The sequence below is a fragment of the Semicossyphus pulcher genome, unplaced genomic scaffold (genome assembly GCF_022749685.1).
Source record: "Semicossyphus pulcher isolate SPU_LCO1_2020_fin unplaced genomic scaffold, fSemPul1.0.p SCAF_11, whole genome shotgun sequence".
NCBI lineage: Eukaryota > Metazoa > Chordata > Actinopteri > Labriformes > Labridae > Semicossyphus > Semicossyphus pulcher.
In genome coordinates, this window is record NW_027211615.1 from 21,240,422 (window position 1) to 21,254,748 (window position 14,327).

Here is a 14,327-nt window from a genome sequence, read left to right on the forward strand (position 1 = left end):
AGTAAACAGAAAAATACAATACAGATCGAATAACTACAGGTAAATTATTCCAATCAGAGGGAGCTTTGAACAGAAAAGGTATGATGGTATAAATTATACTTTATTGTTGAAAATTGTACCACCATACAGTCCAGTGGAGCAGCAGATTTTGTGTTTTGTATGCAAGTTTCAAACCATTCTTTTTCCTTTTCACTATCCATGATTAAATTAACTAAAAGTGCTTAATCAAAAGTTGCAATTGAATATAATTGAATATATTGCTATGTCAAAATAAAAGGAGGAAAGCACTCTTTTATGGGGGTGCCACAGCGGAATGTTCCAGCGTCAGGACAGTTTTTTTGTAATGCTTTTTGTCCCATCAAGCACCCGTACCCGCTGACGTCAATTCAGAGCGACAACTAACAATGGTAAGTGAGCAAGCAATTTTCTCTTCGGCTCGTATGTTTATTTTTCTAAAACGTATAATTTACAAATAAAACAGTCACCATTTAGCTTGAAACGCTAACATTCGCACTGTAATCTAGATTCAGACAGTTGTATGTGTTGTTTGTTAAGTTAAAGCAGAATTATAAGTAGGTGAAGCCTGCTAGCAGAAGGCTAGCGGCATTAGCTTTTTTCTCCGTTGGCAACAGCGCTATCCTAACTCTAATTAGCAAAGTCATTCATACTTGTAGATTAAGCCTTTTCCTTATTTTGATGATATAATGTTTCTTAGGTGATGCCATTGGTATCACAGAGTATGCCTCTCCATTAATACAAGCTTACGTGTTAAATTTAGCTATCCCGGGAGGTAACGGCGACAAAAGCTAACTTTACTGTACACAGCCAATTAGCTATTTAGGAAAGGGAACTGTCTATAACGGTCAGACTGCACGTGTCGATACGGTTTCTTTTAGATCTTTATTCAGATATGTTTGATGTTATTTTAGGGTCAAAGCCAGAGTGGAGGCCACGGTCCAGGCGGAGGAAAGAAGGATGACAAGGTGAGATGACACAGCTTCTCTTTTGAGTGGCCTCTTAATAAATATCTCGTTCCTGAGTGTTGCTATGAAAGCCTAAATTGCTTACTAGGATGTAGTTCTTGACATTTCTGAATGCGTTTACCACGTGTGATATATTTAAGTTATTTTCTGTGAATTGCTAAAATGTTTTGAATGTTAAGCTCTATTCTTTTCACTATCTGTCTAGTAAGCCACACCAGCCTCTTGATAAACATTTGTCTCCAGCAGATTTTATTTAATCCCAATATGTAAAGTGTAAAATAAGCTTCTGTATTATATATAGTAGTATTTGTATTTGGCTTTTGTTGACTGAAACATTGATGTTTTGTTACATGTTGGAGGGTTTGTATTTAATGTGTTTCTGGGTTTTACCTTTACTCCATGTGTCATGCTGCTTTTTGCCACCTGAAGGATAAGAAAAAGAAGTATGAGCCTCCAATTCCCACCAGAGTTGGCAAGAAAAAGAAGAAGACTAAGGGACCGGATGCTGCCAGCAAACTACCATTGGGTAAGGAACTGTAAAAGGCAAAAGTTGTGAAGTTGTGATGTATCTGTCTTGAAGCCTGATTCAGTTGTTGTCATTTATGTAAACTCTTATTTGAGCTCACCTGAGAAAATGTTTTACATTGAGTTGTCTTGATACCAGTATCAGAAATGCCTCTGATACGCTAAAATCCTCAATTAGGTATCTGCAAGTGTGCCAGTGTTTTCAGCAATCCAATACCATAACTTATTAGCCCTGAATAAAATGTGTTGTTTTACTGAAAATTAATTGATTTCACCAGAAAGCCTGCAGAGCAAGCAGGTTTGTACTGCCACTGTTTAAGATCAGCAAAGATGAACTGAATTAGGCTAACTATTACCAACAACAATGCAGAGCTAGCTGAGAATGTTCGTTAAAACATTTGTCAGAGCTACACTGATGCTTTGGCAGCCACAGTGAAAGTGATCTGCTTGCTTTAAGGTTAGGATTCCTCCATTTTTGGTCATTCCTGAGGTTTTTTACAGGAGCCGTATTATCCGCAGAGATCTCCTCCTCCTCCAAAACAAAACAACCCCGTAATTAAAATCGGAAAACCTTCTGAATAAAACAGCTTCAGTTAAAAAATGAATGTCAGTCAGAGAAATGTGTCAAACAAATCCTCCCCATACTTAATCATTTATTCCTGGATTTATTTATTGATGTTCTTTCTCAGTTCTGACTGACTGTCAAACTAGATAATAAAATAAAGGTCTCTGGCTCTCCTTCGCTGTATGTTTTTGTTTGTTTTGAAAGGGTTCAACCTGAGTGGGCAATACAAAAAAACCAAACCGATAATGTGGCATCCCTAAAAGCTTAGTAGTGAACAGCTGTTAAGTCTTACACTGGTATCAGATCTATACCTGGTATAGGCCCCTTAGAAAATTCAGATATTGCAGTGGGTATCTGAAAGGAAAAAGTGCTATCGGAACATTGTTTTGCAGTTAATCCCTGACATCCCCGGTAGAATGATGTGATATTAATGAAACTCCTTATATAGCAGTATAGAATAAAGAGTGTATGTGCAAGAGATCTGACATTAATAAAGTGGTGAGAAAGCACAATAGTGATGGCCTTTACAATTGTATAAATTTAAATAGAGCTGATGTTTACAAACTTAATTTTATACAAAAGCTTTACATGCGCTTTCCTGTGTTTGCCTTTCAGTCACCCCTCACACTCAGTGCCGTCTGAAGCTGCTAAAACAGGAGCGGATCAAAGACTACCTACTCATGGAGGAGGAGTTCATCAGGAATCAGGAGCAGATGAAGCCTCTGGAGGAGAAACAGGAGGTCAGCCCGTGTTGAAATTTAACCTCACTTGTTGTTGCGCTGCACATTATTTAGATTCTAAACTGTTTCATGTGTTTTTTCGTATTTTACCCCACATTGAAGCTTCTAATACACTTTTGCGAAAAAATAAATAACCCTGTTTTAATCCTTTTTGTACAGGAGGAGAGGTCAAAGGTGGACGACCTGCGCGGGACCCCCATGTCTGTGGGCACTCTGGAGGAAATCATTGATGACAACCACGCCATCGTTTCCACCTCGGTGGGATCAGAGCACTACGTCAGCATACTGTCATTCGTGGATAAAGATCTGCTAGAGCCCGGCTGCTCTGTCCTGCTCAACCACAAGGTAATATTCAGAGAGAACCTTTCTCGATAGGGTTTCTTATTTAACTATGCCACTTAGCAAGCGTCTTACAGTTCTTTGAAACACTCTAATGTGAGTGTTTTTTTTTTTTTTTAATCGAATAAATTCTCACGAATTGTCCTGTTTTTGTGTGTCACTTTTAGGTTCATGCTGTGATCGGGGTGTTGATGGACGACACTGATCCCTTGGTGACAGTGATGAAAGTGGAGAAGGCTCCACAAGAAACCTACGCTGACATTGGAGGACTGGACAATCAGATCCAGGAGATCAAGGTATGACACGAATGCACTTTAACAGAGCCCAAACTGTCATCGTGGACCTGTTATCTGTTTTCAATGATATTACTAAAGAGAGTTGGGAAACTGGGTTAGGAGAGGGGTAATGTGTGTATAGTCTAGTAATTGACTGCTCATTTAACACCTGATGAAAATCATGCCATTAATCTGCCGTCAAAGTTATTCAACACCCAGAATCTCTCCACAAATGTGCCGTTGAACAGTTCCTTTGGTTGCTTGCTCTAGTTAATTTTCTTTACATCAAAGCTAACTGCATTTTCTTTTTGTTTTACACAGGAGTCTGTGGAGTTGCCTCTCACACATCCAGAGTATTATGAAGAGATGGGCATCAAGCCCCCCAAAGGTGTCATCTTATATGGACCACCTGGCACAGGTAGGTGCTTCCAATAAACATTTTACCCTCAGCAGTTTTCAAACTCTGAAACTTTAGCAGGAAATTGTTACTTTTAGGGGCTACATGCCTCGGACCTGTCGGAAAAAAAGCTTGTTACTATGCTTGAAATGTTCTCTGAATGGTTAATGGTTGATAAAGAATAAATTGGCACTATTCTCAGCACTGAACAGTGAAAGGAAATGTTACATTTTGTTTTCCAAATTAGGACGCAATAAATTCGGTTTTATATCAAGGAAATTCTATCTTAAATTATATTTGTCGAGGTCTTAAAAAGCACTGAATTTGATTTTTAAAATGGTGCAAGAACCCCGTTAGCGTCTCTTATCTATGTTGTTGAAAAACAGGAAGGCTGTACAAATGTAAGTAATCAATCCATGCTCTGATCATCTGTAATGACATTATGTAGATATTCTCCCAGCACATGGTACCACATTTTATACACTGACCCTATGCCTTGATTTTCTAGCTCAGTCACATTAGCATTTGGTATTTTTTAAATGAAATCTAGAGATAAAGATGTTGCAGTCCCAGTTTGACATCACTTGCAAATTGCATTTGGCCATTAGGGACCTTTTGTAAAGGGCACAGCGACGGGGAAGGTGACAGACAGTCACTAACCTCCTGCGGCCTCTCGGTACTGCCGCAGATAAAAGTCAGTGTTAGAACTGTTGTAATGAGTTAAAGCAACAAAATAAAACCTTCCCTACAGTTGTATATTTGCTAAGTTAACTCACCTTATTGTGATCTGAATAGTTTCATCAAATCAGTATGACTAGCCACAAGCTGCTGTGATTAATAGACATTTGTCATACCACATTCGAAATAGTAATTCTATAAATGTACAAATCAAAGCTCAACAAGATCTCATTATAAAAGAAGAATGGAGTGCACTTGACTTTAACTTGGCCATAAATTTAATACCATCAATGTGACCTTCAGAGAGCTTTTTTAAGAACCGCACTTTATCACTTACAAATAAAGCAGAAATAAGGTTTCATTTCTTCTTCAAGGCAGCCGGGAAGCATTTTTCAGATTAACTCTTTGTGGATGTAAACGGTCCTATATTTTTTATAATGTTTAAAACACAATGCTCCAGGGCAGCACATTTAGAGTCTGTAACTGCTTTGGATATATTGATACATTTTTCTGTGATAAACCGATCCCACCACTGATTTAGACCTGGCAATATTATTGCCTGCCTCGTTTTATTATCACCATCAATTATTGACACATATTGATATTGCCTGATGATTTCCACTGTTTTGGAAAAAAGTACATAAGACAGTTAAATGAGAGAAAAAGTGTTCCATATATTACTTAACTGTAGGGATGGTATTAATAACTTCTGTCTTAATGTTATGTGCAGAGTAGAGTAAACAAAGGAGATATGATGTCACAACCATGTGTATCTGTGACCTTTTTTAACAGCTCTCAGATGCACCGGACAGTGTGTGAGATTTTTTAGTTCACAAGAGTCCATAAAGTATATGAAATGATAGAACTAGGTGAAAAGTAATAAGAATACCAGGTGAAATGAGACAAAGCTATGAAAGAAAATGTCGTGGGAACCTGCCTTAGCTTTTGAAAATCAAATGGCTGCAGGTCTTTCTTAAAGTGTCAGGAAGTGACATTTTGCTCATAAGCTCATCTTCATTGCTTTTTACTGAAAATGTCTTCAAATGAATACAGCACAGATCATTTAAGTTATGTCTTCTTCACCAGGGTTTAGGCAGCTTGAATGAAACAGTCGTGAAAGAAGTCTTCCCTGTTATGCATCGACAGTGATGACTTCATTATTTTCCTCATGCTAGAGGTGTTCATTAAAATGTGACAAAGTGTGACCGAGCTGTTCTGCATGTTCCAGGTAAGACGCTGCTCGCCAAGGCCGTAGCCAATCAGACCTCAGCCACCTTCCTGCGCGTGGTGGGCTCAGAGCTGATCCAAAAGTACCTGGGAGACGGGCCCAAGCTGGTCCGAGAGCTGTTCAGGGTGGCAGAGGAGCACGCGCCCTCCATCGTCTTCATCGATGAGATCGATGCCATCGGCACAAAGAGGTAAACAGTCGTCAACATGAATCTATTTCACCAAGAATGTGAGAGAAGCGTCAGAGCAGCGATAATGTATCGCCTGCAGTGTGGAGGAGTCGGGAGTGAATGACAACGTGTTGCTTTAGTAAGTGTGACAATTGGCTCTGCCTAAAGATGTAGCTGCTTTATTTTTAATCAATAATTAACAGCACATTAACAGTTACGCTTTATTAACCTTCGTCATCATCGAGCTGAAAGTGTTTCTGCACGAGAAATCTTACGATGATGTCATTCCAGTGGTGATAACACACTTTGCAAGTTTGTATCTCAGGTTCGCCTGATGTAAAGCCACAGATGTAGCTTTTCCTCTTTCATGGAAAAAGATGGCAGATACAGAGAACCAGAACCGGAGGCCACAGACAGTGTGGAACATACAAAATCAAAAGATTTATTTATCGATTTATCATCCCTGTTTCGCAATAACACGGTTAAAATCAAAGATGTTTAAAGTAAAATAAAATGGTTTTCATCTACATAGGTCAAAACCAGAGGCAGAGCATTGCAGCATCCTGTTTGTCGTTTTTTAAAACCTCTTCATGCTCTCCTTGTAGTCCATCAATGGCCACCTTGCAACACACATCCACAGGTGCCTTGCCTTTAATCCGTTATACAGGGGTGTGTCAACCTAAAAAAAACAACAACAAACCATGCATAAGGAACGTTTGTATTGTTCTGATACAGACATAAAAAGTATAGTTTCTCTATTTTACAATTTTCAGTGGATTAATAAAAAGTGTTAAAACTGTGTAAGCATCTTTTTTTTGCATACACTTCTAATGACTTGGAAGCTAGATCCCCTCGCCTTGATGCCTTGTCCTGCACGCTGACCCGCGCCACCACCGCAGTAATATATTTTAACTGCCAGTAATGATCAGATGATGTCTGCAATGTTTCACTCGCCTCTTTAATTCTCCTCCTAACAAACTCGCTTAGAAAAGTAATTGCTTATTTTGATTTTGAAAACATTACACTAGTCGGATGTTACATTAATAAGAAACTGGATGTGCTTAGATGCTAAAGAAACACAAAATATCAAAGCATTGCCTAACCTGTAGCTAAAAAACATAGATGCCGCCACCCCATCGGCGTAAAGCCGTAATTGCAGTTAGAAATGTAAAGTATTGTTCTGAAAAAACATCGTTCTTCATAAAAACATCCGGCTGTATGAAAGTTGACGGAGGCGGCTGCCTCGTAATTTTATATACAGGAAAAACCCTTTATATACTGGCTGTCCTTGACTTTATTTGGACACTCACTCGCAGTATTAGTTTAAGAGCTTGTAGACGTACTTCAGAGTTTTAAGACTGCAGACAACTCAGGTAAAGGTCTGAGTCACAAGAAAACTCCAGGATGGGCTACCGCCATGTCCTCAGAGTCAGGATGTAGGGAGACGTATTGCTAATGGATAAGATAAATGTTTCCTCTGCGTGTGTGTGTTCGAAGGTATGACTCTAACTCTGGCGGTGAGAGGGAGATCCAGAGGACCATGCTGGAGCTGCTCAACCAGCTGGACGGCTTCGACTCGCGGGGAGACGTTAAAGTTATCATGGCCACCAACAGGATAGAAACCCTGGACCCGGCCCTCATCAGACCTGGTCAGTAGAAGTCTGCTTGGGTCTTTTGTAACTAAATATTGATGTTTTTGTCTTTGTCAACTTCTCTTAAGAAAATAGTTCAAGAAAAAGGTGGTTACTTTAAACCAGAAATAAAACCATCATACATACATACTCAACAAGTAGCAAATTATTATTCCCAAAGGAGTGAGTGCTTGAGTTTTTCACTTGATTAAAACATGTTTTTGCTAATTTCAAAAATCTATTAACCACTTGACCTTGGTAGTCATTTTTTATTAATTAAATTAGACTTGCACTGACTGTGCACTCAAACATTTTGTACCAAGCAGCATGATCCATGATCAGATCTGCTCTTTAAATGCTACAAGATAAATAGTGTGAAGTGTAGGAAGAATCATAAGAATCCTCATATGCAAAAGATCGGTGTTTGATCAGCACTCTGTTTACAATCAAATTGTTTTTGAGTTATTGGCAAACAGTAAAACATTTAAGATTGGCAAAGCATTCAGAAGCTATTTACAGCAGCACTCTGCAGGCCGTTCACACCGTCTCTTCTTTTCGTCAACTCAGGGAGAATTGACCGTAAGATTGAGTTTCCTCTGCCGGATGAGAAAACCAAGAGGAGGATCTTCCAGATCCACACCAGCCGCATGACAGTAGCAGATGATGTCACCCTTGATGACCTCATCCTGGCTAAGGACGACCTATCAGGAGCAGACATTAAGGTAAGAGTGAGACTGCCCCTGAGTTTATCTGGACTGGAATGTATCCCTTCATGGTTGTGTCCCAGTGTCCCTTCTTTTGTACAACTTCCTCGCTCCCATCATGTAATAGTATTTTTGGGAGCACACTGCCTTAACATAAGAGTGGATTCAGCAGCATGGTCGGCTCTGTGTCCAATCGAACTGCATCTTTACTCCGTCTGTTTTCTTAATTTGCTCCAGGCTGGTTCTCTGACTCCAGCCGTTTATTGATTGTGTGATGGGTTGGCAGCGAGCCAGTTCACACTATGGCTCAGCAGAAACAGGAAAACGGTATAAAGTTGTCTGAAGGGGAGTCACAGGGGCTATTTCCCCCATTATTGTAGCATCAACGCTTATTTAATTGTGTTATGTCCTCCATCCAAAGTGTTTACTGTACATTTACATCTTTAGCTCTCAGTAACTCAACTCTGCTGCCCTCATGTGGACGCTGACAGAATGACACTTAGAGTGGTTTTCTACCTCTCTGTGATGCTTAAAACGTTACGTTTATTGTAAATGCAATGTCTTAAACATCATCTTCATGATTATATAAATGATGTCAACTGCTAAGGCCAGTATTTAATGACTAATCTTTTGAATGTAAAACACATCTTGTGTAAAATAACACGTCAACAGTTCACTTTATCGTAATGTTTCATGATACTGTATTGTCAAAAACACTTTCTGGAGTAGGTAACATGCAAAGCTACTTTTTTATTGACACACTAGAAACTTGAGATGAATGGAGTTGGAGGTGTGATAAGACGTCTACTACCAGATTATCAGCTGCACTTAACGTAAAATCTGCAGTCTGTTTTGGGGGGTATCGCAGCGGGAAGAAGGTTTTCTATAGCTACTTATGAAATTAAACATGTAAACAAGTTATTTCAACACTATTTCAATTTATTTTCATTTAAAACACACAAATTACAGCCTACCATGCCGACTTTGCAATCTACGTATCCTACGGTAACATCGTTTGTTGTGAGGGTGGCGGCCGCAATGCCGATAATGACAGTGCACGTCCGTGACGAAGCGTTAGCAACAATCAAGTTAGTTTAGGAAAACACAAAACAGCACTGCGGCATGTTGTAAATAAGAGACGCAAAGCGCTTAATGCGGAGACGTAACGTCACCACTTCAATCAGAGTCTGTGTTTATTGCCAAGTAGGTTTACACACACAAGGAATTTGCTAACAACCGGATAGCGCCGCTGTCTGGGTAAAATACTGTTACGCAATAACATACATCTCTGTTATATATACTGGTATATTGATCTCACTGGTATATAGGACACGACCCACTTTTTAGAAAAAAAAAAGGATTAAAAGTGCGTCTTATACACCAAATTTTACGGTATATGCAGATGTCTGTTTGCAGAGATAAATAGAATTCAAAACTGTCGTTAGACAGCAACTGAAGAGTTAAGGGACTGCATTTCAGCTGGTTTTCCATAATACAACCAAAGCCCACTGAAACGCCTGTTGACAATAGTTGCACTACAAAAAGTAACCAAAATGACTCGACACAAACTCTTGTCCCCTGCCTGCAGATTTATCTTTCTTATGCCGATCTCTGTGTGCTGGATTAAGTTTATCCTGTAGGATGAACTGATGTTAGCTTAGATTATGTCTCTTAGAATAAATTTTAAGTTGTTATAATGGAGTGAAAGTAACATCAGAGCGCCAACAGTCTATCTCTTAATACAGCAACAGCAAATAAAGTAATTATAGTGTCTCTGGTTATACCTGCAAATCAGCTGTTTACCTCGCTGTTGTTTTTTCCTTTCCACATGAGTTTCTCGTTCGCCCTGTTAAGCAGGAAGCTAAACACACAGTCGCATTGAATTTCCAAACAAAACAGATCATTGTTACGGCTGCTTCTTGTTCCCGTCACATTACAATGAGCTTCCACAATCATTCTAAAGCCCGTCGACCTCATGTGCATCTCTTCTTTTACAGAAACCTTTGAAAGCTCGTCCCTTGTTATTTATCTGCTCTGCTCTCCCTGTGTCCTCCAGGCCATCTGCACGGAAGCCGGCCTCATGGCTTTGAGGGAGCGCCGCATGAAAGTCACCAACGAGGACTTCAAGAAGTCCAAGGAAAACGTCCTGTACAAGAAGCAGGAGGGCACACCGGAGGGGCTTTACCTCTAACCTTCAAACTTTTACAGATCTCTCACTCTCACCCCCCCCCTCGCCCTTTCTCTATCTATCGCAGTGTGAACGAGAGGAGGCAGCAGATGAGTCGTCTGCCTCCCCAGAGAGAGTTTTGATATATTTTGTGCATGTTATGTCCAGCTTCTCCCACTCTCCTGTTACCGATATGTGTAAAGACAATAAATAAAAGGACAAAAAAGCAGCGGTTCACAATGTGTTTGTTCTCTAAATAAATGGCATTAGTGTGTAAGTCATCTTTTTTTATCCATCTTTATTTGCTGGAGTGTTTTTGCTCGCGGCAGCACCCTCTCAAATCTTGTTTGCACCCAGGCAGCATCTGTTGACGTCTGCTGCTTATTAGATTGCAGTGTATTGAGTTCATTGCTGCTCTGTAATATCTTGAGATAATTAATCACATGAATTATTCAATTAGTTCAGTCTCTGTGTAGCTGCCCTCAGTGTCACAAACGGAATCAATCGTATCAATATGCAAAGTCACGTTTTTTCCTCTCACTCGTGTCCTCCTGGCTCACTTTGTGAAGATGCTACCTGGCATTTAAGGACCTGAGAAGAAAGAAAAAAGGCCTCAAGGAGCTGCCCATCCCCTCCTTTAAAGACGCATTCTCTAATTACTAGAATATGACTCCCACACGCTCGACGAGTGCAGATGCACATAATTAAATCTCAGGGTTACAGAACAACATAAAACATCCTGACTGCAGCATTTTACTCGGACTTTGCCCCCAGGAGCAGCGTGTCATTGCACTAATGCTTCACTCTGAAGTCTTTTAAGAGACTGTTCCTTAGCAATAAAGAAAAGTTAACTTTTAGCATGTTTTGCATTAATGGCGCATGGTGTATTTGGCAGGGGGATGAGTGCACTCTGATTTTATTTAGCTGTCTTCTATTCAGAAATCAGCCTTTGCGTTATTACAGCACAGTTAAGTAAATCCAGCTAAGCTGCCCGCTCTGCAGTCTGACATGGAGGGGAGGGGGGGGGGGGATAGCAGAGTTGATTTAATTCCTCTTGATGTGGAGCCATGTGTAACTCAGTGCTCAGCAGAAAGTGGCCCCATGCAGCAGGCATCGAACCACTTTACAGGGCCATCTCTGGGCTCTTGAGTGAGAACGGAGCTACTGCTGCAGCCCCCCTCCTCGGAAACACTCTCCTTATTAAATCAGTCACGCATTTCAACCGCAGCTCATACATCGCAGCGCATTCAGCAAATGGGAGAAGGAAAAAAAAAACATTTAAATCAAGCGTGGCGTGTCGGGCCAGAGAGGCTGGGAGGGCTACAAGAAAAGGGGTGTGCGTTCTAATGAGGCGTTTGCCCTGTCAGCTCAAGGAAAACTCTGGGTCGGGTTTTGTAAACCGCCCCCGTGAGAGCTCGGATACTGATGGGGGAAGCTACAGCAGGGCTGAACATGGTGTTGGCATTCTCTGAAATGTCACTTCCACATTACTGTTACTTCATGATGTGTACAGATTGTGCTTCTAGATAAAAAGCCTCGTTTTTCAGTTCTCAAACACTTTAAGGGATGAAGGCCTTCCCAAAGAAAATCCTCCTCATATTTGCTTAATAATACGGCCGTGCAATATTTTAGATACACATTTAATGTTGACTTGTACTTGTAATAATATACATACAGAGATAAACTAGGGATCCATGTAATTTAAAGTGTAAAGTAGCTCAGGCCCTCTTTTAATCTGCTGCTCAAAAGGGTTATAAGAGGCTTAAGGTGATAAAACCAAAGTATTGCCATTTCCAAAGCCCAGAAAATGTAGCTACCGGAGAATAAACAATAATGCTCCTTTCCTCAGCAAGTCCTCCTCACCTCCCATCATTGGCTGGTTAAACAGGGCACATCCTCAGTGTGACTGCAGAGTGAAGAAAAATGTGTCTGTGCCTGTGTGAGTGATTTAGAAACGGAGAGACGCAAAGCAGCGAGACAAATGTATGTCTGCTTACGTAATAGCCATTTCTCCTGTTAAACAGGGCAAAACACTGAACAAATTCAGTAAGAAGTCCTGATTAGTTCCAGTAGATTAACACGTGAAAAAGCTCAACTTGAGTTAGAGTTACGTGACCGGACGAGGGGGCCGCAAACAGCCAGGATTCGGACTGAGCTGCAGAGATTTGCTTTGTTGTGCTTAAATGTTCATTAAAGATCTTTAACAAGTTAATATGAAAAATAAACAACAGTTTGTTTGGATCCAAACCAGCAGCACAAAGTGTGACAGCTTGCCTTCCTGGGGTTCATACGATGAGATGATTGATGACATGCATCCTGGTATGCACATTTTCCCCCTGGGGATTAATAAAGTATTTCTGATTCTGACACATAATTATAACGACTTAAAACAGGAAATTAAACACAGCTAGGAACAGTGCCAGTTAGCAGAACTGCAGAGTACAGACTACCATTAAGTATGCTGTCCACACACACATTAAAGAACTATACTCCCTTTGTGTTGTTTTAAAAATAATCTTTCTAAACCCTGAATCAGTCTAAACAACCATGAGTCCAAATATGACTCATTACAAATCACTTAAACTGTTTTTAAAGTAACGTCATCCGGGGATTTTGCGGATAAATAATGCTAAAATATTCGACTGACTGGCTGCACTGTGCCAAACCGTTCTCTTTAAAGCATTGTTTCTGGCCTGTGGGACAGTCATCGCATTATCCATTGTCACTTGTCTAGTTTCAGTGTCGGGGACAGTGATTCAAACAAACCTTTTACAGCCTTGAATATGTATGTGAAACACATTGTGAGGATTTGTCACTCCGTGTAAAGGTTGTCTGTGCTCTGGATCTAAAAAGAAACAAAACAATGAGTAGGGAATATTTTCAGCAACCCACATACTGAACTTACAAGCACATTTGAGTTGAATTGAAGACTTGTAAAGACAGTTGCGCTGTGTAGGGCCCATACCTAGCCTATTATGTCATGCATTTTGTGTGTTCTTATTAATTTTGATGTATCTTCCTTCCGTGTTGCTGCCTGTCAAAAACTGTTCCTGATTCCTACTTTGTCCACTAGGTGGTGCTTTGGTCAGATTACACTGCACACACTCAAACAGGCAGGAGGAGGACTACTGTGTGTGTAGATTATGACAACAGCGATACTATCTGCATTTCCAAATTCTGCGTCGTCATTCTTCCTCGAGTTTAGTGCGTTATATTCAGGAGTTATATATACCTTCGCTTGAGTAAATTAAACAACAAGCTTGTCTCTTCCATTAACTGCAGCCCGGTTTTACACCGTTTAAATAAGTAGGCAGCAGCCCTGCCATGCTTCATTGTTAATTTCACGTTGGCCTACCACACTTTGTAGTAGCCAATAGTAAGTCTGCGCACTTCCCATATCGAGCCTATCAAACATTTACCCCGCACCAATGAAAACCTGTCGCATTTTCCTTCCGTCTCGACCAAACAAATCAAAATTATTATCCACATTAATAACGCTGTGGAAAGACGGCGCTGAACGGTGCTTTGGTTTTTAAGTTTGCTGTATTTATATTTATTATATTTCCATCAAGTGCCACTGCCTGGTGCAATGCAGGTCCCGTGTAGCCAATCAATGAAGCCGACACATGGAGTATAATATTGCAGGTCTGCAGCGGCCAATCAGAAACGCGATCACACACCGGCACAGCAAATTCTCCAGTGTCACCCAGGCTGCTTCCTACACTAGCGGTATCCTTCCGCGGCTGCGAAATAGTTCCCTGTGTGGGGAGATTCTAGCTGTCTTTTTGGAGTAATGACCAGATGGATGGATGGAAGCTTTATAATGCGCCACTCGGGATTTTATATTATTATATGTAAAGTCAAACAATAGATATACTCATTGATATTAACAGGTGTTGTAACCTGCTTCAATTTAAAGGCACAGT

At 40.4% G+C, this 14,327-nt stretch overlaps 1 protein-coding gene across 1 annotated transcript; it reads left to right on the forward strand.

Annotated features, from left to right (window-relative positions):
• The first annotated feature begins 385 nt into the window (after positions 1 to 385).
• Positions 386 to 10,678, forward strand: LOC138613397 (26S proteasome regulatory subunit 4). Its single transcript, XM_069687067.1, has 11 exons — positions 386 to 407; positions 930 to 983; positions 1,413 to 1,509; positions 2,689 to 2,813; positions 2,973 to 3,158; positions 3,320 to 3,448; positions 3,749 to 3,845; positions 5,731 to 5,920; positions 7,397 to 7,548; positions 8,098 to 8,252; positions 10,291 to 10,678. The coding sequence occupies exons 1-11, from the start codon at positions 405 to 407 to the stop codon at positions 10,423 to 10,425; spliced, it is 1,323 nt and encodes a 440-aa protein (XP_069543168.1). The 5' UTR covers positions 386 to 404; the 3' UTR covers positions 10,426 to 10,678.
• The last annotated feature ends 3,649 nt before the right edge of the window (positions 10,679 to 14,327 follow it).